At 48.2% G+C, this 27,134-nt stretch overlaps 8 protein-coding genes across 8 annotated transcripts; 5 read left to right on the top strand and 3 right to left on the bottom strand.

Moving 5' to 3' along the window:
- Positions 1 to 150: 150 nt before the first annotated feature.
- On the top strand, positions 151 to 2,513 carry F4807DRAFT_406989 (uncharacterized protein). The gene is made up of 2 exons (XM_047996332.1): positions 151 to 1,168; positions 1,340 to 2,513. Exons 1-2 carry the CDS (start codon positions 707 to 709, stop codon positions 2,189 to 2,191), a joined length of 1,314 nt encoding a protein of 437 aa, XP_047858688.1. The 5' UTR covers positions 151 to 706; the 3' UTR covers positions 2,192 to 2,513.
- Positions 2,514 to 3,602: 1,089 nt separating this feature from the next.
- Positions 3,603 to 5,583, bottom strand: F4807DRAFT_117305 (uncharacterized protein). The gene is made up of 4 exons (XM_047992839.1): positions 5,508 to 5,583; positions 5,148 to 5,193; positions 3,997 to 5,080; positions 3,603 to 3,937 (listed from the first exon to the last, which is right to left on the bottom strand). Exons 1-4 carry the CDS (start codon positions 5,569 to 5,571, stop codon positions 3,746 to 3,748), a joined length of 1,386 nt encoding a protein of 461 aa, XP_047858687.1. The 5' UTR covers positions 5,572 to 5,583; the 3' UTR covers positions 3,603 to 3,745.
- A 959-nt stretch (positions 5,584 to 6,542) lies between these two features.
- On the bottom strand, positions 6,543 to 11,255 carry F4807DRAFT_449505 (uncharacterized protein; the record flags this gene model as incomplete). Its single annotated transcript, XM_048000029.1, has 11 exons — positions 6,543 to 6,766; positions 6,837 to 6,942; positions 7,015 to 7,104; positions 7,159 to 7,470; positions 7,533 to 7,795; positions 7,857 to 8,115; positions 8,179 to 8,268; positions 8,332 to 8,466; positions 8,610 to 9,452; positions 9,594 to 10,434; positions 10,633 to 11,255. The coding sequence occupies 11 exons, from the start codon at positions 11,253 to 11,255 to the stop codon at positions 6,543 to 6,545; spliced, it is 3,786 nt and encodes a 1,261-aa protein (XP_047858686.1).
- Positions 11,256 to 12,689: 1,434 nt separating this feature from the next.
- Positions 12,690 to 13,671, top strand: F4807DRAFT_468115 (uncharacterized protein; the record flags this gene model as incomplete). The annotated part of the gene is made up of 1 exon (XM_048002569.1): positions 12,690 to 13,671. Exon 1 carries the CDS (start codon positions 12,994 to 12,996, stop codon positions 13,669 to 13,671), a length of 678 nt encoding a protein of 225 aa, XP_047858685.1. The 5' UTR covers positions 12,690 to 12,993.
- Positions 13,061 to 14,679, top strand: F4807DRAFT_406977 (uncharacterized protein). Its single transcript, XM_047996331.1, has one exon. The coding sequence runs from the start codon at positions 13,726 to 13,728 to the stop codon at positions 14,449 to 14,451; it is 726 nt and encodes a 241-aa protein (XP_047858684.1). The 5' UTR covers positions 13,061 to 13,725; the 3' UTR covers positions 14,452 to 14,679.
- A 981-nt stretch (positions 14,680 to 15,660) lies between these two features.
- F4807DRAFT_117223 (uncharacterized protein) lies at positions 15,661 to 16,791 on the top strand. The gene is made up of 2 exons (XM_047992838.1): positions 15,661 to 16,287; positions 16,397 to 16,791. The coding sequence occupies exons 1-2, from the start codon at positions 15,860 to 15,862 to the stop codon at positions 16,593 to 16,595; spliced, it is 627 nt and encodes a 208-aa protein (XP_047858683.1). The 5' UTR covers positions 15,661 to 15,859; the 3' UTR covers positions 16,596 to 16,791.
- A 652-nt stretch (positions 16,792 to 17,443) lies between these two features.
- On the bottom strand, positions 17,444 to 19,385 carry F4807DRAFT_117174 (Rho2 GTPase). Its single transcript, XM_047992837.1, has 5 exons — positions 18,970 to 19,385; positions 18,686 to 18,764; positions 18,597 to 18,602; positions 18,330 to 18,521; positions 17,444 to 18,187 (listed from the first exon to the last, which is right to left on the bottom strand). Exons 1-5 carry the CDS (start codon positions 19,002 to 19,004, stop codon positions 17,897 to 17,899), a joined length of 603 nt encoding a protein of 200 aa, XP_047858682.1. The 5' UTR covers positions 19,005 to 19,385; the 3' UTR covers positions 17,444 to 17,896.
- Positions 19,386 to 21,722: 2,337 nt separating this feature from the next.
- F4807DRAFT_406959 (uncharacterized protein) lies at positions 21,723 to 26,447 on the top strand. The gene is made up of 3 exons (XM_047996330.1): positions 21,723 to 23,402; positions 23,463 to 23,725; positions 23,776 to 26,447. The coding sequence occupies exons 1-3, from the start codon at positions 22,265 to 22,267 to the stop codon at positions 25,930 to 25,932; spliced, it is 3,558 nt and encodes a 1,185-aa protein (XP_047858681.1). The 5' UTR covers positions 21,723 to 22,264; the 3' UTR covers positions 25,933 to 26,447.
- The last annotated feature ends 687 nt before the right edge of the window (positions 26,448 to 27,134 follow it).

Genomic DNA, 27,134 nt, shown 5'->3' with positions numbered 1-27,134 from the left:
TAGCAATGATCCTAACTAAACCATATGCATATATGGATAAGTGCATGCCCTCAAGCTACAGGATGCGCCAAGCATTCATTGGGACCTTTCTATTGATGAGATATGACTCCCAAATGGAACCTGTGACTACTTCTGTTATGACATTCTACTGTTCATGTGAGTGAATCAGCTCCTAAACGAAACACAGAAACAAAGAAATTTCTCATTATAAAATCTGAAGACAAAATCCATGAACTAGCTCTCTGATTCTCACATCATATCCCTTGAAGAAAACCTCTATTACTGAATATTATCGTTCTTTATCAAAGTTCTAGTAGGTGGATTATATAAGCCACCTGGCGCTTAACTCCAACCGTTTGGAATCATGAAACTTCACGACCTCCGATGTCGAGTTTCGCCATTTCCCAAGATCATTGGCCCAAGTTTATATTCTTCCTCTTCTTTATATAATTCCATCAGCAGGGTTTTTGGAATTACTATAATAAAATATCTTTTCTTTAAGTTCTCCACCCTGTGCATGAAATCTTACTGTTCACTTCCGGACTTCGTTTAATAGTCTTGATCAGTTCTTCACCCTCTTGTTACAATTATTCGCTTAATATTCCATTTCCCAACAAGAACAGCGGCTTTAAGCTTATAATAGTCCACTAGGTAACCCATGCACTAAACCCATATCTAGGTACCTAGGTGGGTTGGAAGCGATATCATGGGCGGACAGGCCTTCTCCTCTGGGGATAACCCTCTCTACACACCGCGGATGCCTCCAAACGTGTACCAGTATATGCTCAAACAGTGCCATGCCAAGCTTCAAGAACTCTTCATCCTCGTTGCTACTCCTATTCCAGGACCTGCCAAACCGGACTTTGGTGACATTGACATATTTTTAGCGTGGGAAAGAACATCCATATTTCCATCACACGCTAACGGTATTTCAAAAAGAGCATCGCCTTCGAAACATGATGCTCTCACATCTTCGGCAAACCTTTTAAGGGCTGAGCGACATTTTCAAGAGCAATCAGCTCTTATGATCACGGCTATTCCCTGGCCCGATGACCTCCCCCGTGAAACAATAAGAGACAACGAAGACATTAATTACAATGCAAAACCTCGATACATTCAGGTTGACCTTCATCTCTGCGACTCCTTGGAGCACTTACAATGGATGCTAGGTACGTATAACATTATTTCGCTCCCAGTCGTTTTAGATCCCAAACTTCTGTGACATAGTAGCTAACATTCATTTAGTGAGTAAAACAATTTCGTAAATTTGTAGACGTTTGAAGAGAGAATACTTGTTTTCTTCTAAAGTTTATGCTGATACCATGTTTTCATATATTAGTTCAAACATGCTCATGGAGACTTGTGGAACATTATTGGAAGCACAATCCGCCCATATGGTCTCACTGTCGATGATGTTGGCTTACATGTACGCATTCCTGAGATTGAGAATCTGGACAGGAAAAAGGCCCGAGTCCTCCTTTCCACCGACCCCACCGATATTCTGAGCTTCCTCGGCCTCAGATCTGATGGCACTCAATGGGAAGAACCATTTGCCTCAGATGAAGACTTATTTGAGTACGCGACCACATGTCGACTCTTTTGGGTACGGCCCGATCCAGAAGATAAACAAGCGCCAACAGAGAGTGGGGAGGTCGACAAAAATAAACTCAAAGCTAATGATCGTCGTCGCATGAACTCCCGTCCGGTCTTTAGGAAATGGATTAACGAATTTTTACCTGCCTGCAGAGTGGCAGGGCTATTCGCAGTACAAAACGCTACACGAGACTCGGTGCGCGCGGAAGCCTTCGAGTATTTCCCTGGTACACAGCACACATATGAAACTCAACTCAGGGAGTGGAACTTGGAAAGGCAGCGCCAGACGCTCTGGCGTAACGTGATCAAGGCTTCCACGCCGAAACTTCCAGACGGCAAAGAGGAGACACCGGCCGATAAATGCTGGCATGGTCAAGTGGCGAACGCATTCAAGAAGATCATCATGCAGGATAATTACAGCTTAGGTATACAACCTTCCGAGCCTCTGCAAGATGTAACCGGATTCTTCAACGAAGAGAAAGTAAAACAGTTCGTCGTGGACAATTGGGAACAGGTCAGCGAGGCTGTTCGGAAAGCGAATAAGAAACAATACACCGACCACCTAACGAAAAATGAAGCTCAAACATCAGGGCTTTAACCACGAGAGGTTCGAATATATATATACTAAGCAGTTTTGATATAGTTTTAGCAAATACAGGTTGGAAGACATTGGACGCTCGGTTAATAAATGCCTTCACCAAGTCGGACACTGACCTGACTGAACTCCAACACATGACAGGCAGTTGAATAACTTGGAAATGTTTTAAGGCCATGACCTCAAATAATTTGATTTCATGATACCTCTTGACCGGAAAGCAGGAAGCTTGCGGCACTAAATTGAAGGCTTCAATTGTTAGGGGTTATCGATCATAACCCAAACTAACCAGCTTCCGAGCAGTGGTCTATAGGTAATAAAGGGATGACATATCTCATCACCCAGAATCAAGAACCGAGAAAGGTTTATGATTACCTATTCTTTCTCATACGTAAATACATACCTGCCTGTAGTAGGTATAGTCCACAAAGCACAAAACGTGGAAACGGTGCGGCGCCTGAATGCAGCATAGAGCGGCACATATAAACACACATTATTCATTTTCGCATGACAAGTGTTGGAAAACATCCGTACAATAAAGCGTATTCAACAATGCTGAAGGGACAAACTCTCCAACGTCACTACGATAATCTCGCTGAAAAGGGGCTTGACTTCAAAAAATTGGACATTCGAACTAAGAACTTCTTCCACACGACCGAGAACCAACAGTTAACAATTTATATTATCATAAATGAGAATCCTTTCAAAGATGTACCTATATACCCAGGCATGCTTATTTAATAGATTCAACATTTCCATAAAGGCCTTTCAATCAACTATCTCGAAGCTGTTGACCTCAAAGAAGGCATGATTAGCGCTGTACAAGGACATCCAGCATTCATTCTCCGACTAGTAGACACTTTTAGTTTCTTTTCTAAGAAATATATTCATACTGGCCACCACGTGTATAAGCCTCCAGGTTGAGCATTGACATGATTTCGAACAGAAATCGGTCCAAGGGCCTTCCTTAGACCCAAAACCTGGATCATCAATCCCTGGTACCCCATTACCAATCCCAACCAGAGAACATACGCCAGATCCCCGGGAGGCCAAGTCCCAACCGAAACGTCAACAGTCATACAACAGTTTCCTGGAATCACCGGGAGCAACCGCACCATTCTTGAAAACATCGAGAATGACGAATCTATCAAACCCAGCCCACAATTCAGGTATGCGTAAAATACGTCCCGAAAGCAGACCAAGCTCGCTATCTAGGTCTACAAGAAATATAAGACGAGCCACTACAAGATGCCTTCAGAAGTCTCTGTTCCCATAATTACCATGAAACATTTCCATTGCACAGGATATATTGCTGTATGCCAATCTGATGGACAGATGCCCGCTGGCACACGTGGCGGTTCGGAGAACATGAATGAATTCTACCGAATTCAGACAGGATCTATAATTAAATACTACGGGGAATTGGAGTTTACCTAGATACATAGCCATGATTACTCAGATACATAGTTACAATTGACGTCTATTGATGAACTCCCGCAAATACAAATTCTAAGCTAATATGATGTATTCCGATTATGCATATCTAAGTACCCTAACCTACAGTTTAAAATCCGCGTTCGTCTTCTCCCATCCCAGTTGCGAAGGCTGCTTAGAAGCCACCCGCTCTGCCAGCTTCATTTTCAGGTTCTTATGTCGATCAGTGCAGAGTTCGTACATGGTCGTAAGGTTGAAGAGCAGCGTGTGGGACGTGTCACCCGCATCAACCAAGCCTTCCAAGATATCCCTGGCCTTGTAACTGTTAGCACCCGCAGGGCAAGAACATCACCACACCGATAAAATACACTTACCTCGGCCATTTTCCCCGTGTAAAGAAGGCACACAGCCAAATTCACCCCAACCATCTCATCATGCTGACCATTCTCCTCCATAGTGCTTTTCAGTTCTTGCCACTCCTCTAGTGCAGTCCTGTACTCGCCATCCGCCATATCCGCCAGCGCGGTCAGGATGCGCTCATTCGTCGAAGCACCCTCGTCATCCGCGACCCTAACACAACGCCTCGCGGCCTCTACATCGCCCAAATGCAACCACAGGAGCGCGCGGCTCATAGCCAGGCGTCCTCGCCCTTCGCTCCCACCATCCCCGTCGCCAAGGGTCGCCAGATGCTCCGCCGCGCCAGCAAGATCATCCATCTCAATCAGCGCGCCCGCAACCTTAACCCCAAGCTCGCTTAACCTCTCCCTCCAAACCCGTCCCTCCTCCCTACCCTGCTCCCCCAACTTCGCCGCCCTCGCAGCCTGGACCCTCGCCTCGCGCGCCAGCTCATAATAGCTCATAACCGCACGCCTCGGGTCGCCGAACCCAATAGCCTGGAGACGAACCCCCAACACGCGCAGCTCCCAAGGCACGAGGTGCGCGCCGGTCAGGGGATCGAGGTAGAAAGCCGAGTTGAGGTCCTCGAGGGCCTTGGACTCCTGGGCGGCGAGCGACGTGGCGTCGATGAGGCAAAGGCACGCGAGCCGCGTGTACAGCAGCTCGAAGACGCGGGCGTGGTCCGCCGGGTCGACGGGCGGGTGGGCCGCCGCCGCGACGGCGCTCACGGGGCTGCTCGTCAGCGCCTGGACCGCGGCTATCGCGGCCGCGCGGAAGTGGCCCCGCTGCAGCAGCGCTGGGATCGGCGTCTCGGGCGCGGGCTGCCGCGCCGGGTTGCGGAAGGGGGCTGGGACGGAGAGGGGTGAGAGCTGGTGGTATATCTCTGGCCGGAGCAGGAAGGAGAAGTCCTTCGATGTTACGGGCGCGGTGGCGCTTAGGGCCGGAGACCGCGGGGCTGGGGAGGCCCGCGAGAGGTTGAGGCTGGTACGTGGGCTGGCTGCTTGGGTGCTGGTGAAACGGGCTGCTTGGGAGGGGATGGGGGATGTTAGGGGGCCATGACCGCTGTAGTTACTGAGTGAGCTATATCGTACTTATGTAAGTGAGAGGTAGTGATGATGACTAAGCTTACTCATCTCCATCGAGCGGCCCTTTGGTGGAGGACCTAGGCCGAGAAGCTAGAGTTCGGAATACGTTAGTGAAAGACATTACGATTTCATTTTGATCTTCCTCATCTTAGGAGATATAGGAGACGAGGTGAATGAGAAGTGAAGAAAGCAGGATCGACAAGACGTGGGGGTTGCCGTATGCCAATAGGTTGATAGCACCTGCAATCAGCACTCTTTACATTGACATGGAAATCGCCCATCACAGCCTATCAACCATCCATCGCAATTGCCGAAATCCGTTCAAAGTGTCCATGTCCCGCTGATATAAATATTTAAAATGGTTGGAATAAATGTAGAACATATGTATTTCTTGGTTCACTCACACTTTACGCCAGATTTACTTCTGGCGTGGCCTTTTGAAGAATTTCTTTGTGTTGACTGATCCATCGTTGCGATTCTAAGATGGAAGTCTACGTCACATTAGGATACCGCGACGGGAGACGTTCAACTACGTAGGCGGATGAACTTCGGGGGAACTAGTTTAGATGCATACCTCGTTAAATCAATGCAACTTATGCCATTCATTGAGGCGTGTATGAGTAATCCAATGATATAAGGATTGATAAATGAATAATTGAATGAAAGAGATATACCGGATTTTGATGTAGTCTGTTGATGCATATTTATGGCCATATCCATATGATGTGTAATCGTATTAAGAAGCACTCTCGAAGTTCCTTTGAAAAGACTGAAGAATTCGCCCCAATCTTCAATGTGCGTTACCATTGACCTTCCAGATGATGGGAGTTATGCTGAGACCAATTACCTGAAGATAAGGGTATTCCCAGGTACTGAATACATATTCAATGTCGAATTCACGTGAGAATACTCGGATGTTTGGGTCGGCCATCTAAGAATTTCCCTACTAGAACCTTTCCGCTAGGATTTAGCGAATTACCGCTGTAATTCAGGAAGGCCAGCCGCTGGAAAGAGGCGCACAACAGCGCTAGGAAGGTGCCTAGGCACTTGAACTAAGTTTTGGATTGTGGAGCCCTGGAGGCCTTCTGCGTTGTGTCGCAGGAGAATTAGTGGATCTACAGCCCCTCCAGCTAGCCCTGTTCTTACACTTAGAAATATCACCCCTTTTAAGAGACCTTAGATCCAATAGTATGTTGATCGATCGTCCCGAACTTTCAACCTTACTTCAGGTTTTAGCCCGCGACACCTGGTCATCTGATGGTTTGATTTCTCTTTGGCTCATATGATTTAACCACGCTGCTACCAAACTAAAGTTGGAAGATTGTTATATTGTACCTCTCCTAATTCCGCCTCCTAGTTTTAACTCCAAACAAGGTCATGATTCATTGATCCTTTCCATCAAGGAATATGCAATCTACGGTGATACTTTTCAACGGCCTTTATGCTGGTGAAACATCCTCCTTATGCTTTTGCGGCCTCCTTTTTAAGCTTCTGCCGAAAGCTCCTATTGTACTTCGTCGCGTCAAAGCCCCATTACCCTCATCCGTTGTCGATGATCCTTCAGTTTGACGGTATTTGCTGCGCAGGCCAAACCAGTCTGAGAGAGCGTTCGTATTCCATGCAAAGATGATAGCAGGAGTGGAGACCAGAGCCGTCACACCAACTACTCACAACATCAGCATTTGATTCGGCGGGGGGGGTGGGAGTTGAGGGGGGGTGTTTGGAATACTTACACATGATAGGGAAGAGCCACCATCCTTCGTACTGTAAGGTTCCCGACTCATGTGGGAAACTTGATACGTTAAGCGCAAACAGAGCTGATAGAAACGAGAGAGGAAGCTTGATTGGTAGACAGAATCATCAGTTAAGTGCCCTTTCGCAATGTATTCACCCTAGTAAATGACAACTTACAAACACAATGGTGACGATAGTAAATATCAATACGCAGTTGGATTGTATGCGACTGTATTCTGCTTGTCGCAGATCAAGAAGGGTATTTATCTGTCTTCCGTATCAGCTTGAGAGGGGTATCATTCTTAGATGAGGGGAACAGACGTAGTCAGTCGTTTTGTCTGCCTCGAGGAGCATTTCGTCTAGATTCTTCTTGACATCAGTAGGCGTGCAGGAATGATAGTTTAGGAAATGGTCTGTCAGGTCGTCAGTTGGAAACGCCTGCTTCCACACAGTATCCTGGTCCTCTGCTAAAGACCTAAGAATATGTAGCTCATCCCGAATATCTCGTGTATGGTCAAGAAGCTCGGTTTCATCTGAGATGATATGATAGCGGTTCGACTTCTTATTCCGTCTCCAAGCTTTGCTGCGCAGAGATGCGAGAAAATCTCGGAAGAGCGAAGTTTCACCATCGGCCTACTCAAATCAGTTAGCCACAACAGCAGCAATGATAACCTCACATTGGTGTATTAACATACCACTCTTCTGATTGACTCTCGAAATATTTCGATGGGTCCTTTTTTGGTTGACAGCTCCTTGCCCACTGGACCGGTGGGTATTGACTTTTCCATAAAGGATCCAGTTGCAGCTCCGACCACCAATTCCATCACAGCCTGGACCGATGTAGCGCGTTCGAACCGACTTCTAGTCTCGCCGTAAAGTACGTTCTTTAGGGTAGTCTGAAGCAGGTTCTGTGCTGATTCATCACCGGAGTCGTCCGTCGTAGCTGTGATGATTGTCTCTAAAGGGACGTTAGCTTATATAATACGACGATCAGTACCATAAACCACGGGACTACATACTGTCATCAGTTATCCATATCCACAGTTGGTTTACCATTAAAATCGTCTTCGTGTGTTCCTCATGCAAGAATTTTGAGAGCACTTGATCCCCATCTCTTTCATTGGTATCTTCGATGGTTGGGTAATAGTACTGGTCCAGGGTCATGGGTCTGTGTTTAATCTGTTCCAAGTTATGGTCGTATGTGGATTCCTTCTCATTGGAATTGGCGGTACTGGTTTTCGGTTGCGGAGTGTGATGCCCTATGGTGAGGTACGGCATCTGTTTTGAATGAATATTAGCATGTCATGTTGCCTCCTGAAGTAGTACCCTGCCAACACATACATAAAGAGTCGTGTAAGTGATCCGCTCCCCCGCTGGCCGACTTCCACTTAAATTATCGTCTGGAGCATCGATGTGATCTATTTCCTTTCGCTATCAAGACAACACGGTCAGCTCTCGGGGTTGTCTGAACAATGACTAAGTAGGTATACATACCACGCATTGAGGCTTCATGTAATTTCGCTTTCCACCCGCCGCCAACTCAGTCCAGCTTCGAGTTAGATGTTTCATCAGAACCACGTGGTCCATCTCCAAACGCCCTGAATCATGCGATAGCCGACAAACGAGGTCCTTGTAAAATGAGTAAATGAGATAAGTACAGTAGAGAGGGGAACTGTGTATAACTTACTTCCATTAGTTGTAACTGGACACCCATGGTATATCTGTCAACGCTGACCAAACACTGATATTCACACTAACTTAGGGAAACTCACATCATTGACTGAAAGATGAATCCACCGAAGCTTGAGAGATGATTCGGGTCCTGATAGCTGCGGTGGGAGGGAATCAACGGATCTATACTGGTGTTTCTCCTTTAGTGATCTCTTCAGCGCTTCTAGGTTACGCTTGTCCAGATTTTCCCTGGCCTCCTTCATCAGGGACTCTGGACCTTTCCCATATACAATATCCTCAACGTTAGATATTACATGTGGAATGCTTAGGGTTTCACCATTAGAGAATACATCGACAATATTCCCTTTAGCACCTAATGCTGGGTTATTTCCGTTTCTGGGTGTTGGTTGTGGAGTTATAGGATAATTGTTGGGGTTGGCGACTTTGATACGGATTGGCGGCGGATCATGAAGTAGAGCTCTAATGCGGTCCTGAACGCTGTCCTTTTCGATTCGGTCTGGCAAGACTTTCAAGGCACTCTCAATAAGGTGATTAGAGTACCCGCCCTTCGACAACAACCACCAGACCACGACCGCTTGAGAATGGACTACTGCCCAATGAAGAGGCGTAAAGTCTGGTTTGTCTTCAGCGTCCTCCTTGGAAAACCATTTCTTCAGTAATTCTCGTAGGGTGACTTCGTGTCCAGGCGTCTCATACATAGCAACTACTTCAAGGATTCTTTCGGCCTTCGCCTGATCAGATTCCATAAATTTCTCGTTGGTAGTCCCGAGTTGGCGAATATGGTCCCAAAATAGGTCCTCTAGCTTTTTGTTCCTCCGGTTTATCGAGATAGTTAGAGGAGATTCGCCCTGACTATTCTGGTCCATAATTGCGTCAACCTTCAGAGATTGCTCCAATATCATCTGGAGGAGAACCTCTACAGTCTCGAAACTACTATCGGCAGTTGCTATATGCAGAGCACTGATCATTCCTTTGGCTTTCGCTAGGACATCGATCTTATTCAGAGACGTATTCTCATGATAGAGGAGCGGTATTATTTCATGTCGCCCGTATTGGGCCGCTACATGAAGCCAAGTGGCACCATTTCGATTCCATTGCAGCACGCTTGGGTCATTGGAAATACACCACTTCACCAGATTCGAGGCTCCATTAGCGATTGCCCAATGAAGTATGACTGGAATCCGCTCTTGTTCTTCGCATCCGCCGGCTTCAAAATTCGCCAGTAATTTGCCTTCGATGGCTTGAGCACGGTCTTTGCGCGTTGAGCACTCGGCGAAGGCTTTTTCTCCGGCGGGATTTTCGGGGAAATAACTTGGTGTCGCCATGATCTCCAGTGCAATATCAAAATTATCGTAAATAACAGCGGTGTCTAACGGAGTCAATCCATTTCGGTCATGGACATTAACCGCTGCACCCTCACTTATGAGGGCCTGGGCATTTTCGAGTTGGCCGAAACGACAGGCCAGGGCAAGAGATGCCAGTCCATGCTTATTCGTGACAGTCGTGTCAGCTCCTTGTTGTAAGAGCATCCGGACCAGCTTCGAATCCGACTGACAGCAAGCCTGCATGAGAACAGTTGATCCATCAACAGGCCCTATATGGTTGATATCGGCTCCTAGATGGAGAAAATACTCGATATGTTCGGACTTCTCCTTTTTGCACGCGAAAAAAAGAGGCGACTGTCCAAAAACATTGGTCTGATTGATGTCTATCCCTGCACCAACCAGTTGATCAAGAATATTCTCAATTCCGCTCGAAAAGTCTTTGTCGCACAGCACGACCTTATGGAAGCAAGTATTCTGCTGCCGGTCGACATCTAAAGGGAATGCACCTTCAGAGAATAGTGTATCGAAGCTCTGTTCTTGTCCACAGGCGCAAGAATACAAGATAGGGGTGTTCAAGAATCTATCTCTCTTGTGGATATCCGCGCCGCTTTCCAGAAGCATATTGATGAGTCCAACGCAACCACTCGCGCAAGCTAGGAACAATGGAGTTTTTCCGTCTCGTCTCGGCTCGTCGACTGGTATTCCCATTTCTATAAGCCATTCTGCCGTGCTTTGATGGCCATTATAACATGCTAGATGTAATGGTCCATTCGAATACTTGTTTACTTCGTTGAGTTGTCTCAGTGGTCCCCGTTCTAACAGAAGTTTTAGAACCTCGTCCTGGCCCTCGATAGAAGCGATCATGAAGGGCGTGCTGCCATTATCGTCACGTTGACCTATATCCGCTTGTGCGTCTAAAAGGCAAGCAGCAACTTCAGTTTGGCCATATTTGCATGCTGAGTGTAATGGGCTCAGGCCATTCCAGCCTGGTTGATTGACATTGGGTTTTTGGAAGAGAAGCAAATCGATGGTGTCCTTTGGTCCGTACCGAGCAGCTAGGTGTAGCGCTGTTTCGCCATATTCAGGTTCCTCTGCGTTCACCTCCGCGTTATGATCTAGAAGAAGTTTAACTATTGAGGTTTTACCCAGTGCTGCTGCTAGAGCCAGTGGAGCGATGTTCAATGTTAAGTGACTGTCGTATCCGGTTAATCCGTACTGAAATCGTACATCGAGTACACCATTGTCGGATTCTAATAACTTCTCTAATTCTTCATGGTTCTCGTTTCGGATCGCCTCTTCAACCTGTTCCTGCAAAACCGCGGGTACTGGTGACAGAGCATCAGTATCGCTAGCGGAAGATGACGCTTCCGTAGGCGCCCACGATTCGTCGGTGGTAACCATGATGAATGGAGAGGGTTTGCTTCCAGGAAGATGCTTCAAATGCTTCTTAGGGATTGAAAAGGATAAACGAGTCTACGCATGGTTAAAAAACACAAGACTAATAAATAAATATATCTCCAGTCTAGTAGGTTAGGTATCTACACATCACAGTGGTCGCCGACCATGTCGGAGCTGAGTGTTATTACATGTTGAGCTGGCTCAGCTGCCTAGGGCTAGGGTACCCACCACCCAATTGCCGGGTACCTAGGTATCTACCTAGGCATAATTGATGGATTCTAGATACGTGCCGGGGTAGGATAGTCATCATACTATGTACTTCTTTAGTTCGACCCCCTTGACTATGTTGATTCTTTATTCAGAATGCGGCTCGTTAGAAATGTTTCATTGCTTAAGCTAAAATGCGGGCATATCCGTTTCCTAAGCCAAAAAAAAGAAACTAGTCCTACTTATAGGTTAGGTCCTAGGCTATAGAAGGCAATGTATAGTGATCTTCAGATGGGTAATACAAGATCTGGCCAACTGCAACTAAGGTTCAGACAGTAGCAGTAGTGGTGGACCCTGGGGGCTGTTGTCAATAGTTGCAAATTTTGGTGGAGTTCCTTTCTTGTGCCAATTATTCTTTAAAGAGATATGCAGATAAGATCTAACAGGCATAGCCTCCAACGTCCACAGCAGCTGAATTTTGATCGGCTAGGATATCAATCAAAAAGGATACATTTCAGATATCTTTGATCATAGAATATAGGTAATAGTCCACTGTAAATATCATGTTTCAATAACTAACCTAACTTTTGTATGCCTACTACCTGATAGTTATATATTACGATGGGAATCTCGCAGATGAAGTAACGACGACTTAATTAGGTACTTTGTTCCAAAGTTTACCATCATCAGATTTGCGCGCCGAACTCCTACTTTACTTACTACACTAGGGCGCCAAGGTGGGATTTGGTGACGGTATTTTAGACTTTGGTGAACTACACTTGATGGTCTCAAAATCATTCTCACTTGGAGATCTGCAAGTGACTGCCTATTCCCTGGGGACTGTCTGAGGCGTTAGTATTATCGTCAACGTCAATATAATCAGTATAAGTCAGCAAAGGATCTCACTGGCCCTCGGCTGCTTCTGAGTCTGCTATTCGTATGTTCTAACGTAAATTTTAAACTCAAGGTTTCGTGCCACCAAAGTTGTTGTCAGTTGCCAGCTGTATGTGAGCGAAATATATAATTTTACTTACAAAATAAAGTTGAACTGTAAGCTTCTGTCGTCCTTAAGATGAGTTCATGTTAGCGAAACAAAGTTAAATTACCTAGGTAGCTATTAGAGTCGACCGGAAATAGCTCATCAAACTATAAATTCACCTTCCTTCCCCCCACGGCTCGCGGTCCTCTTCCTATTCTACTATATATATCTCTCTTTTTCAGCATACCTAACTAGTAAGTTCTTTTTCTTATTATTCTCTTCAACTGTCACGATGCGGACCTAGCAAGTGGGCTGCTAATGTGGATATATCATCACCTCATTATTCCAACATCTATACGATACGGCTATGAACAAATTAACGACTTTCGTTGTCACAGCGTTCATCAGCATAGCCATAATCATCATACCACTTATCATTTATCTTTAATTGACAACAAGTCTTCCACGAGCCAGACTCCAATCTAACCATATCACCAGCAATTAATCCCTCTAATAGACCAGACCAGCATTAAAGATCATATCTAACTTCCTAGAATGTCTATTCTTTCACCTCGAGACGCAGAGTCTCTGCTTGCATCTGGCCTTCTCAGTTCACCCGACATGGATGGCAACCGCAGGATTCATATCCGTCGACTCAATAGATCAAGCGACGAAGAATATTCCGATGTGCCCCTAGATCCCATTTCAACAACGACGTCAACTATGTTCCGCACTATCCCTGAGAATCTTATATCACTAGCAACCCTTAGATACCTTGGGTTCAATGAAGAAACAGCAACATACATATGGCACCGATGGACAAATTGGCCACCAGGACCCATAGTCAGAGAAACAGACGATGATCGGGGGGCTGACTTTGTGATGACCTTCATCGATTTTGCTACCGACCATGTGACAGCGAAACGAGAACTTGACGCATTTGAAGACCGGAACTTAGATTGGTTCAATTTCATGGATGAATGCGGTATATGTCCCGAACTTGTCAATCACATTATGGATCCTGTCTTCAAGGATATTCGCCTTACACAATCTTGTCTCTTCTGGGTTAAAGATACGATGGAGTTGCGATACCGTGGCTTGCAAGAAGTACAAAAGGCGTCGCATGAGAGAGCGATGAGTCTCGGCCAAGAAACCTCGCGATCTGACGAATTAGGATCCAGAGAAGGCGCAACATCGTCCAGGGGCGGTTTCGGTTCAGCACGAGCCACATGATGTCCAATATCCAGCACACTGAGAGCTTCCGCGGGAACATCTCCGTATACTGCTATGTTGGAAACTTCTATTTCTATAGCTACAAGAATCCAGGGCTCCATCACAGTGTACAAAGGGATGGACAAGGGTCGAGCTGACCGGCTATTCGATGATGCAGGAAACGTCCATGATATAACCTCGTTAAATTCTGATCCTCCGAGCGACTTCATCAATACTATGACTGGACTGGGGATTTACTTCACTGTTTGTCAGGAGCTTGCAGTAAAATATGCTTGTTATATAAAGCACAGAGACAACGTAATTGCGGTCGTCGTCGTCCGTGCTACAATCCCCAACTCGGCCATTGAATCTTTATCCTCGGCACAGCTACAGAAGATATTCTGGCCAAGTTATAAGTGGAAATCCCTGATTTATCACTCCCGCAGAGGCCTAAAGCTTCCATCTGATCTGGGCAGGAGTTTGAGGGACGCCATCCTCATCATTGGAACGATATCAACTAGGCCAAAGCGCGTTTATGACAGAATGGATGGTCCCGAAGAAGTCACTGAAGATCACCTTCTGAGGGACAAAAACGGCAACCCAGCTATTCAATACGTATTTCGTGGTGAATCAGGCGGCGAGTTTTTCATGCAGCATATCATGCGTAGTATGACGGTACATGCCATGACGACCAGAGAATACATAAGTTGGTACCAAAACCGTAGCGCATACCCCATACATAACGAGAGCCTACCGGAGGCTCCTTTTGCTAATATGGGAGAATCCGCCAACAGACCCTAATAGAACCAGCTAGGAACATCGCGGTCTCTTCACAAGCCGACCTCCGACCCTCCTGGGCTACCTACTAATCAGCAGTGGGGAGGGTTATGTCGGCGGTGTTATAATATGAGGATCGGCTGAAGGGATTTGTCCCTCGCGAGGGATATCTACGTAGGCCTCGGGGGGGGGGGGGGGTTGAATCTACCAGTATGGACTGCACTGCGGCGTTCCAAGGCTAAAACGGGAGTCGCATCGGGTGACCTGTACGTCTCCGTCGTTTCACCATTCACCAAGTTCATGGAAGGGGCGTGAACGACAAGAAGGGCGACTTATATGTGTGGGAGGCATATTTATAGGAAAGGAATGTGCCGTGGTGGAATTTGTAGGAGATATGGATCCATAAATTGTGGTTCATACTTCGACCTACTCCTATGTTAACTACCTACATATAGAGGTTATCACGATGCGGACCTAGCAGGAATCTTCTCCCTGTAGAGCAACTTTGATGGACTGAATTCCGATCCGATCGGGATTCCAACAGCTAGCCATCCGATAAGATAGACGTCTAATAGGGCCATCTATTTTTGATATCAAGGGTCTAATACATTTCATACCGCAATATTAGAGTGGTTGAGTAGAGCGGTTTAGCTAATGTGCTAATATGGGGCGAATGGGTCCACTTTTGGGAGCATGTCATAGAAATTTTGCGCAGATCCAATTATCCCCTGCTCGAAGATTTCAGAGTTGCGTGATTGTTAAGGAGACGTTTGGAGTGGTCAATTTAGTGCTCTTCTACGAATAATTAGAAGAGGTATATAGTAAGTAGCAATAGGTGTTCTGATGCATGAATATCAATTTGTTATTTCAGGAAATCCAACATGGGAGCTTGTCCTCCCCCCTATTTGAATTTGAACCAATCATGCTGCGCGCTGCTGTCACTATATATACCCCACCGTGCATATATTAAAACACAGGAAACTGAAGCTACGTACCCCACCAAACAAGTTCGGTTGAACTTGGAAAAATATTGATCCACCTTGGTCTTTTTTCTGCGGATTGATCAATCAAATCGCAATTGGAGCTCTAATCCTCAGAAATTCACACGATCTCGACGCCCAACTCAACAATCCTAGAGCGTACACTGCACCGTTTCAAAGTCGTGGAGATACAAACTCAAACGGCCTTGCCGGTGCTTAGAGTTGACCTCGACAGTGCACGACGAAACGTCAAGTACGAACCATACCGTCGGGAGCGCAGCGAAACCGAAGAGGGGGAAATTGGTGGCTACCGCGCCTCGTGATTTAGGGAATAGGAAGTCAACACCAGTCGAAGTCTAGGATTTGGATGGCGAGCTACCCTCAGCTCTAGCCAGCGACCCCAGGAACGAAACCCAACCCCAAAAGCGACTCCGACGCAACCCTCGCCCACGATGTTCACACCCACCTTCCGCAGCCTCTTGACGAGGCTGCCCTCAACCTCAATCTCAACGAATCCCCTCACCAGCCTCCTCCCGCGCGCTTCTCTCCTCTCGCTCACACCAACCACCACCACCTCCTCCGCCGCCAATACTCCATCCCCCGCCGCCCGCGCGCTACACACCACGCCCCGCCACAATGCGAAACCCTCCCCCGCAGGCACCAAGCCAAAGGGGGGCGGGCGCACGAAGCGGCAGCGCAAGAAGGGCAAGGGCGAAGGTCCGGACCCGCGAATCGTGAACCTGAAGTCGTCGATGCCGCGCGCGGTCCCCGCTCCCTTGCGGTTCGCGCGCAACCGCGCCCTGCGGCACTGGACGATCCACCGCGCGTGGCTGCTGTACCAGCGGAAGGAGCGGGAGAGGGAGGAGAGGGAGTTGGAGAGGTATGTGTTTTTTCTTTCTTACTTACCTAACCTCTTTTCCAATCTATCTACGAGATATGCTTGCCATGTCTGCCAGGTTTGAGTGTTTACTAACGGCGGGTATATGTAGGATGTACAACTCGATGCACACAACCTGCGAGGCGCTGCGCAAGATGAGCGGCCCCGGGTCCCGGCCCGAGGGCTACCTGTACCGCGTCGCGATGGAGAAGAAGGGCGTGTACGACCACGGCGGCATCCCCATCGAGTACGCGAGGGCGCAGACCGAGACGCCGGCGCGCGAGCCCTGGAATCACGGCTGGACGCGGTGATGAGCTGTTCTACACACATACGTACGTACCTACATATGTACGTAGTAGCTAGCTACACGGAGGCAGGGCATGCGAGTTGCTAAATTTAGGAAGACGCTGTACCATAGGCCGTTCTCGAGCATGCAGGGGCTTAGGAAAAATATATCCGGATGCATTGGTGTAAGGTTCTCGCTCTACATACACAGCCATACTTGCGCACATAACCTACCTACCTATCAACTTACTGTACCTACGTTAACTACACGTTCGCATGATGTATCACATCAATATTTCACAATTTGTTTTTGCTATCCTCGTTTTCACCTTGTTTTTAGTTCTCCGCCCAGCTCGCCACGCGGTCTTGGCGTTCCCAGATGTGGAGAGGGCGAAATCAAGCCGATCGTTCGATCCATCTAGATACGAGCGCCCCGATTCATAGCCGCGGGTACGGGGGCATTCCGGTTTAGGGAGGTACGTAAAAGTTTACGGAGCCGCCGGAGGCAAAATCCCCATCTACGAACCAAGCCTACCAGACTACAAACCTGTCTCGTCTCGCGTATATTATTAAGTCTTCCATGTTCGAAGCAGGTCCCAGTATGAAGGAGGCGGAGCGGTCGGGAAGAGGACGAGAAAAGACCACGTTTAGCACATGTGCATGTTCTACGCAGAACATGGACATGAAAGGTAATCATCATAACAGACGCTTGGTCTTAATTCGGCTCTTTTCTATTCATCCGTGATTATGTCTTCGCGATAGATAAATAGCTGTTTGGAAATTTCTTAAGATCGCTTCACAATAATCGGTTCATTCAGTCAGTCTGTTCCAAGCTAGATAGACAGATAAAAGAGCCTCAGGCTCTCGTAAATCGTGCAGGTAGGTTTCATCTGTAGGCGAGCGAAAGTCCAGGTGTCGCGTTAAGATATCTCTTCGACACTCTCGATAGATGGTATATGTAGATATGCAGGTAGATAATGTGGTCGTGATGCTTGCTGGGTATGTAGTAGTGTAGTCGAGTCCTCGCAAGCAGCCTTTTTCGCCTCGATATTGGTGGGTTTGGTGGTAGATCTCTGCCCCCCCTATTGCTTCTTTCCGGCTCGCAAGCTCCTAGTGGCGCCCCTACCTCTTCCCCCCGTTCATGCGTCTCTCCTCTTCTCACGTCCCAAGATGATAACAAAGGAAAGCGAACTATCCAAAATGCCATTCCCGCTAAACTCCCTTCGGCTCCGGTATACACCTCTTTTTAGTCGTTTCGCGGAAAACTCGTCGTCGCGTTCTTCTCCCCCGTTTCTATACCGCTGTATCGCATCGCGTTTGTGCTGTCTCATAATATGACGCAGCACCCGGCGCCCTCTCCTTTTTCGAAAGTAAGCAAGGCGGCGCGGGTCGCGGCCTCGAAGACGTCGTCGACACCCTCGCCGCTAAGACTCGAGCACTCGAGATATTTTCGCGCGCCGATTTCCTGTGCCGCTTGCTCGCCCTGCCGTTCCGTCACGAACTTGAGACTCTTCTTGCGCATCTCCTCGATCGCCACGGGGTCGTCGCGCAGATCCTTCTTCAGGCCTACTAGGATGATGGGGACCCCCGGACACCGCTCCGTCGCTTCTTCTATCCACTGTTTATCTCCTTGTCAGCTGGGGTTCTCATTCCTCTTGGTTCTTTTTAGTTCGTTATGAACTTTTTTTTTCTGTGGATGCCACGCCCTTCCTTCGCAAATCGGGATATGATGTTCGTGGGACAGGGGGTTAATGCCTGACCTTGTGTTTCACATTGTCAAGTGAATCCGGCGATTCGATCGAAAACCCTATCAATAACACGTGCGCCTTCGAGTATGCGAGCGGTCGCAGTCGTTCGTAGTCTTCCTGGCCGGCGGTATCCCATAGTGCTAATTGTACCGACTTGCCGTCTACTCTGCAGTCTGTGACATAGTTCTCAAATACGGTCGGGATCTGTAAAAACAAGGGAGAACGATTTCGTTAGTTTCGTCGACCTTCTTGGTAGGACGTCCTTAAATGTCTGCTTACGTAGTGCTGTGGTATGACGTGTCAGCAAGGTGCATGCAACAAAGGATCAAGTAGAGGGACGAGCGAGCGAAAAGGAAATATAGACGTACAGTTGGGAAGTATCCTAAGGTGAAGACGCTCAATAAAGAGGTCTTACCACAAGCTCCATCGCCGATGATGACTAGTTTCCTATATAAATCGATTAGTAATGCTTAGGTGCATACGAGCGCAATGTAGTAGTAGCCGACGATGGTAGGGGGCCGTGAGAGGGTTGTCGCGCGCTTCCATAAGGCCGGGCCAGAACAGATCACGAGCGCGGAGGGAAGCGTTCGTGGTGGGTGTGATGATAACTCAAAGGTAGCCGAAAAGGGATCGTCGGTCGAATTGAACATACCTACGAATGACATTCTGCGGATTCGAACTCGCCATTGCTCGATGCAAATGATAATGTCAATTCCGACCTTCTAGCTTAGTTCTCGTCGTCTGCTATGATCGCGGAAACGGGAAACGGAGTGCTCAGACTCGTTTTGCGTTTTTGACGCGTGGACTGGCGGCGAAGGGAAAGTTTGTTGTCGCTGTGCCCAGTTTCCGGTCCGTCACCTCGTGGGTATGTCCGAAGTACTGTATGTAAGCGTAGATAGGCCTCCAATGGTTGATAGAAAAGTCGACGCGAGTCTCCCTAAGGTTGACCTAGAGCGAGCTTTCAGTGTCGGCGTCGGGTGTTAATCACAAATAAACTGTCGTCGATATAGGCCTTTCTAGAATTTCCGAGAGTGGTACGATGACTTCTCTTCTCGAATTTCTCTTTAATTCCTGCTTTTAACAATTCTCTGGGTTTTCCTGTTGTTTAAAATATGTTCAGGATAGAAAAATTATTTGAATACGAGCGGCCTGCGCAGAGCCTAGGCAGAGCCGGGTTTCGCGGTAGAATTTAAGGCCTCCGTTAAAGGATTCAGTTCTTAGTCCGTGTCGGTACCCCCTGTAACTTGGGATTCAGCTTGAAAAACGAAGCGATGCTATTGGTCAGGTTCGTTACCAGGACGCGAAACTGCCCAGCTGTATTAAACAAATCTATCCCAGCAGGCCCGTGAAATTTAGGGATAACTAGGAGGAAGGAGAACCACGCTTGAGCCTCTGATCGTTTTATATAAGAGATTCATCCGTTTGTAGCAGAGCATACATCTGTACTTGCTCAGCGGACATAACTATTGTCCAACACAGCATACTGAGCTGATGCAAAAGCTGCGAGATGCCGCCACTCAGCTGTAAGCATGCCAAACCGCCAAAGACTGCTACGTTACAAAGGTGCCGGCTCTATCAGACTCTTCTGACAGTGCCACAGCATCAACTAGCTAACAAGGCACTTCGCAAGTGCAATTCTCGGTCCAGCGCGATTGGTTTGATATAACTCGATACGGACTGGTGAACGCCAATTAATAACTGGTGACTGAGTTGTCCGCTAGACAGCTAGATCGTAAAATTACGGGGAGCCAGTAGGGATTAAGAAAAGGAGAGTCTCGACTTGTTCGTCATTCGGCCAGTGGGCTAACCGGCATCACCTACATATGGATGTACGCAGTATGTTGCGGAGTTCATCTGATGATTCGATGTGGACCCCAATAATGCGCAACTTGTGTCCTTGAATCGCTAACTTGGCTGACTTTCCCGACCTTTGATAGCCTATGTCAGTACCTATATACGTACGTCGGTAGACAAACTGTTTAAGCTACCGATTCGTCCAGTTTTGTCGACGTCGAGGAATCGAATCAAGGCTAGCTTCAACCAAGCTGACCGCTTCCGTCCCCACGCGCGTGGTTGATTAAGATCGTCCAACGGGCTGCATGTCTCAGCATGAAAAGATTGGGTAGTGCATATTTTTACTGCACAATCCCACAATCCCCTTTCTCGACCCAGTTGTCAAGTATGATCAATGACTATGTCCTACCGCACCACTTGAGCAGATCATGGAGATATATCGAACATTAAATCATCGATTTGACGTGATTGGGCCGGTAATAGCTAATAGCGCTAGTATTGCTAGTATTTCCTGATGATGCCTTTTGGTAAGTCGCGTCAGGTACACTCGTCAACTTGGTCCTTAGGTAGTCAGTTATGACGATGTAGCACCGGGTCGCTGTAAATGTTTTAGTGATATTACCTAGCAATGCTAGTTATGAACGGTCCCTATTGAATTGGTTCGCTGTCGATAGCTAGGCGGACTAGGCACTCCAATCTCCAGTGTTATGGAAACACGGGGTCTAGATCTCAGTAAGAGCACGCCTGTGTTGTGTTCTGTGTTCTGTTGCAAGGCCATGGAGTATTGCTGAAACCGTCGAGATGTTTGGGAGTCGTTGATGTGCAACCCCTTTAGGACCTTTTAGGGCCTTTTAGGACCCATTAGCACATGGTACGGGGAGGAATGTGAATGTGTTGTGGAGAAAGGCATCCTGGACCTGATTTCAGCCTGCTGGATGACATCTGAATTCTCAATGGCAGTTATCCATAGTGAGCCTAAAATAAGCGAATAAGCATAAGGCATATTTTATCTTTCATCTTTCTCATAGATAATTCTCCTTGCTGGTTCACCTCGCCTAGATCATCGATTGCCCAGTGATGCAGGCTCTAACGAAGTTCGAAGTTTCGAAGACCCAATCAGCTGTAACGCCCATTGAAGCCCTGTTCAGCATTCGCAAAATGTTATGACATCCAGGTCGCAAGTTCGAGAGTAAAAAAAAGGACAGGGGAGAATCAGATGCCATCGGGAATAACAAGGCTAACTCAGGCCATCAAGGTGTTTTGACATTGGTTCTCAATTGATGAGACAGATTTGTTCATTTTCTGGTTGCTCATGTTCACTGTCAGTCCCAAATGATGGAGGGGCATTGCGATCATGTGACTTGAAACTACACGTTAATGTAGGTAGGTAGTTGGTACTGGTTGACCGACCGCCGAACTGGGGCTGATGAAGGTGAGGGCTGGTGAGGGCTACCCAGTGGTGAGGCTGTGGAAGGGGTACCTGGGTACCATATTACCGTAGCGGCCACGGCGGTTTGACCTGCCTTACATAAGGTCCTTCCCAGGCTAGCCAGGCGCAAGAAGGGAACCGACCCAATAGCACCAATCGATAAAACGCACCTGCCCAATCACAGCCAATAGACGGTACGTACTTTGGAGATTGTACCTGCCTACCTGAGATTTCGACGTAGGAAAAGCCAGAAGTTTAGAACTTTAGAACTCTAGATTCAGAAACGCCAACAACCAAATTATTGCTGATTACACCGAAGCCTCCTTGAATCAACAAACAACCTTCTCACGGTGATCAGCCACCGCTCCGGATATTATTCCGCTTGACCTTCAACATATTTACGTGGCTACAGCAGAGAGAATACCCTAGAATAAAACTTGCCGCATCTGCTGAGGATTCGGACCCGTCGCCAATTTCCCACCTTGGAGAGGGGCACCGACGGCGAACTTGGCTTCGCCAAACAAAGCACCGCTACTCATCCAGCCAATAGACCTCCGTGCAATCTGCTTTCTGGCATTGAACCTACCCATAGGACGAAGTGACTTTTGATATCGAGCTATTTGACGTGGAGTTTCTCCTGGTAGTAGATCGCACATGACTCCGTCGACTATATTCGCGTCATAAATCACCTCCCTTTAGATACCCTTTCGGACACCTAGGTAGGATGCCTGCGAAAAACAACAACCGACAACCAGCCGCACAGGCTCCTACGCCGGCTGCTCCCAAGGCTACCGCTAAATACACGAACAAGGACGGAACAAAGTACATTTCCGTTCCCAAATCCTCGGCGTCTACCCCCCCTGCCCAGCCGTCTCCGACAACCACGTCATCCTCAAGAGGAGGTGCCCCGACTAACCCCCCGCCCGTCGTCGATGTGCCTCCCGCGCAGCCCGTAAACCGCAAGAAACAGAAACGGCGAGCGAAAGCTGCTGCTAAGGCTGCTGCCGAGCAAGCTGAAGCAGCCGCCAACGGACTCCCCAGTCCAGCCTCCACAAGCAGCGCGGCGCTACCTGCTATACCCGAGTCGCAGAGGAACGATGTGCATGATTCCCACAATGCTTTGCTAAACGATGTCCACCTATCTCATAATCATACCCACAATGGCGAAGATTGGGGAGAGGAAACAGAGAGCGATGATGGCCACGATGATCTCAACCAAAGCATGAACGGATCCATGCAAAAATCCAAGAAGTCCAAGAAAAAGAAGAAGAAGGCATTAGGTGAAGAGACGATCCATGCCAACCACTCCGGTATATCCAAAGAGAAAATATGGAACACGTCTGGCCCAGAAGAGCGTGAACGAATAAAGCAATTCTGGTTAGGTTTGGGCGAAGACGAACGTAAATCTTTAGTGAAGGTGGAGAAAGATGCTGTTCTCAAGAAGATGAAGGAGCAACAGAAACACACATGTAGTTGCACCGTCTGTGGGCGCAAGCGAACAGCGATTGAGGAAGAATTGGAAGGTCTTTACGATGCTTATTATCAAGAGCTAGAATCATTTGCGAATCAGCCTCATAACCACCCGAATGCGCCGCCTATGTTTTCGCCTAAAAGGTTTGGACCCATGACTGGTCTACATCCTCCTGGGGCCCTACCGACCCGATACCCGAGCCATCCTCAATCTCACAGCCGCATTGTAGAGCATGTGGACGACGGCGAGGATGACGAGGATGATTTGGAGGAGGGGTATAGCGACGTCGAGGGTTTGGACGATGAGGAGGACGAAGACGAACCAGAGGAGATACCTCGCGACCCGTATCCCAATGATTTCTTCAATTTCGGCCAAAGTCTCACGGTCAAAGGTAAGCCAGAGTTCGTTAAATTCATACGTAAATTCAACGTGTATGAATAACATGATTTAGGCGGTATTCTTACTGTAGCAGACGATCTACTCAAAAATGATGGCAAGAAATTCATTGAGATGATGGAACAGCTAGCCGAGAGGAGAATGGCCCGCGAGGAGGACTCCAAGGAACACTATGCCGGAAGTTATGGTCACAGCGTTAATGGCGCCTCTATACCTAATCCTCATAACCACCCTCCTCCAGAAGATGACGACTTCGAGGAAGACGAAGAGGAAGAGGAGGACTATGACACCCAGGACGAGGATTACGAGGAGGAAGAGGTATCTAGTAGAAGTCCCATGGGGATGTATCCTTAGCTAATTTTCTACAGGATACCATGACAGAAGAGCAGCGCATGGAAGAGGGCCGTCGAATGTTTCAGATATTTGCTGCGCGCATGTTCGAGCAAAGAGTCTTGACGGCATACCGAGAGAAAGTCGCCAGAGAACGACAGGAGAAACTCCTCGAAGAGCTCGAACAGGAAGAGACACAGAAGTCTCAACAAAAGGCCAAGAAGGCAAAGGAAGCTCAGAAGCGAAAAGACAAGGCGGCCCAAAAGAAGCAACAGCAGCTTGAGGAAAAGGCTAAGCGGGATGCTGCCAAAGCGGCAGAGGATGCGGCCCGCTTACAAGAGGAGGCTAGAAAACTCGAGGAAGCCAGAATCAAGGCTGAAGAAAAGCGCAAGAAGAGGGACGCGCAGAAGAAGGCCGAGGAAGAGGAACGGGTGAAAAAGGAGCAGGAACGACAGCGACGCGCTCAAGAGCAAAAGGATAAGCAACTGGAGCTGGAGCGAAAAGCCCGTGAAGCGAAAGAGCGTGAGAAAAAGGTCAAGGATGAGCAACGACGCAAAGAACAAGAGGCGCGCGAACAGAAGGAACGCGAGACTCGAGAAAGGAGAGAGAAGCATGAGAAAGATAAGCGGGATAAGGAATTGAGAGCGGCTCAGGCTAAGGCGGAACGGGATGCCAAGGAAAAATCAAAGCAGGAAGAAAAGGAAAAAGCGACAGCTAAGGTCGCGACTCCTGTTGCACCTATTCCGACGCAACCGGCAAAGAAGCAGCATCCAATCTCGATTCCCGCAATTCCTCATCAACATCCGACTAATCATCCGTCTCCTCAGATCGCCGTTGCGACACCTGCTCTACCTAAGGCTCCGACGCCCATAAAACCTCGGTCCACTTCTCAAGAAGTAACAAGATCGGTTTCACAGGCTTCCCATTCCGCTTCTGTTCCCAGCCAAAATGCGTCGCCGCACACGTTGACTCCGTTGCATACTAGTCCCGGTCCTATAGGTCCCCCGAGGAAGACGTCTAACGGACCAATCGGTGGAGGACCCCCGACCATTCAGCCGGCATCTCCTCTGCATGCAGGCGTTAAGAGTCCACCTGGTTCGCATCAGACGCCGTTCAACATGGGGCTGCCAATGGGAATACAGTATCCACCTGGAATCCTGCCGCCACAATTTCCTCCAGGCTTCAATCGGATGGATCCTATGTACCCACCACCCCCTGTAAACTTTCGCCCCATGGGGATGCCAGCACCGCCGGGTTTTTCTGCGCCTAGTCCTATGGGTGGCCGGGCCTTCCCAATGCCACCACATGCGCCGCCTGGATTTCATCAACCCTCAGAACAGCCTCTTCCCGGTATGCATCATCAAGGCTTCTCTCCAGAGAGTGCCTCAGGACAGCCTTCATCGCATTCGCGCCAAGCGTCCGCCTCATTTGATGCGAATCCCCTGCCGGGCGGCCCCTCTCAGCCGATCAGCAGACCAGCGCCTATTGGTAGACCTGGAAGCGTTGTTCATGGGCAAAGGAGCCATGACCTATCCGCCGATATCGACGATGTAAGTAATCATCTCGGCAGCAGTGCTTTGCTCGATGATACAGACGAACCTTTTGGTGGCGTCGGCTCTAACCGCCGAGGTACTGCCCCCCCTGGGGCTCGGCCTCCGTTTCCAAGTGCGCCTTTCATAGACCCTTTCGTCGGCTCGCCATTGAACACGTGGGGCCATTCGAGTGTGTTTTCCCCGCCTCCCGGATTTGCTAACCCAGCGTGGCCCCCGAACCCCACGTTCGCTCCAGCTCCCGGCATGCGCACCTCCCAGCCTCGATCCGTTTCCATTCGTCAGATGCTCGTGAGCTCGTGCAAGGATTTGGAAACCCACGCCGCAGATCCAGACGGATATATAGACTTACCTGCTATCAAGGCCCATGTTAGCTCCCTTAGTCTACCAGGACAAGAACCGGTTTCTGAAGCGGAGTTGTTGGACATGTGTGAGACCGAAGGCAACCCCCAGAACGGAGGTGGAAGTTTCGATATCCGACGCGACAATGATGGTAACGTCACTGCTGTCCGGTTCGACGCTGATGGAGGGTCAGCTCCGGCCCCGTTCACCCGAAGTGTGGGAGCACCTGGTGCCGGCGGAATTGGTAGCCCGGTCGTAAGTACCAGCTCGCCTAATCACGCCGCCCCAATCCCGAGAGCTTAGGGGCCCTCTAAGGTTTACTCCTATACTGGGCAGTAATTGCTGGGTTTCGCTGGCCACTAGCAGAAGGGAGGAAACGTTCGACGTAGAGGTTAGGATCATCTTGGGATTACTCTTTGCTCTGCGCGTAAAAGTCGGGGGTGAGTCCGCACTTCTTCGCCAGAGTTGTTTTTTTCTCATGTACCTTTTTTTGTTGGAGTCACTGAGCCGTCGATGGGTGAGCACTCGACAGGCCACCACCACCACTTGTAACCTACTCTACTAGTCTTCTAGCTCGGCTACACATCTTTCTTCCCCCCCTTTTTGGGGGGTTAGCCGTCGAGTCATTCTACTACATCACACCCTATGCCTATGTCTTTAGGACATGCGCGCACGAGAGAGAGGTGAGGCGGGGAAAAGGGATGTGTATTCTCCTCTTCACTGCTCTCGTAAACAAATCAGACACACACCCTGAGTTTAGGACCGTTTGAGCAAAGGTCATTATTATGAATGGGAAATCCTCGTTGAGCATCCGTAATACCGTGCAATGTGTTGAGAATATGTTCGTGAATGCAGTGGACGACACATGTCTTTTCTCGCTTGAGTAGGTGCTTGTTCTTGATGTCGTCTTATCCTATTGGTTGACCATCTACTGTTACAACTTTACGTAAGTAAAACGAGTGGATCTAATAGGGCAGTCCGTAACACTGCGAAAGATGAGGTATTCATGAGAGGTAGGGGTCTTACTGTGTAGTGACAATCAATGTTAACTGTAGTGTTCAATGTAGCGAAGGTTTCAGCAATGGCCCTGTATAAGATTGGGTACGCAATGGGAAATCGAAGTCCCTAACTAAGGTTCACAACAGTATACTATTGGTCTATTAACCGATAATTTCCAATGCCCATCCCCTCAATTGACCTTTTCTGTCCTGGGCCGCTTGGGTTCAGATTCATTGACCTCGGTGGTCTATGAGGACTAATCTAATGGATCACACGTCTGATATTTCACTATAGCTCTCCTCTTGTGATTTCTTTTAGAAAATATCCATGGCTAGAGTTTATTTCGTACCTTCCTTACCCTTCTACTCTTCTACCCTTGCCCCTTAGTTCCCCTGATAGCGACTACCAATCCTCCATATAGGCATGCAGTTACCTCCTTCTCCAAATCATCTCAAAAACTATGATTATAGTTCAAACCGGAGACTGTCGAAAGCTGAAAAGTGCTC

Source organism: Annulohypoxylon truncatum (genome assembly GCF_022578515.1).
Source record: "Annulohypoxylon truncatum strain CBS 140777 unplaced genomic scaffold F4807scaffold_2, whole genome shotgun sequence".
Classification (NCBI taxonomy): domain Eukaryota; kingdom Fungi; phylum Ascomycota; class Sordariomycetes; order Xylariales; family Hypoxylaceae; genus Annulohypoxylon; species Annulohypoxylon truncatum.
The sequence above is the reverse complement of the archived record's forward strand: the minus strand, read 5'-3'. Positions and strand labels throughout refer to the sequence as shown.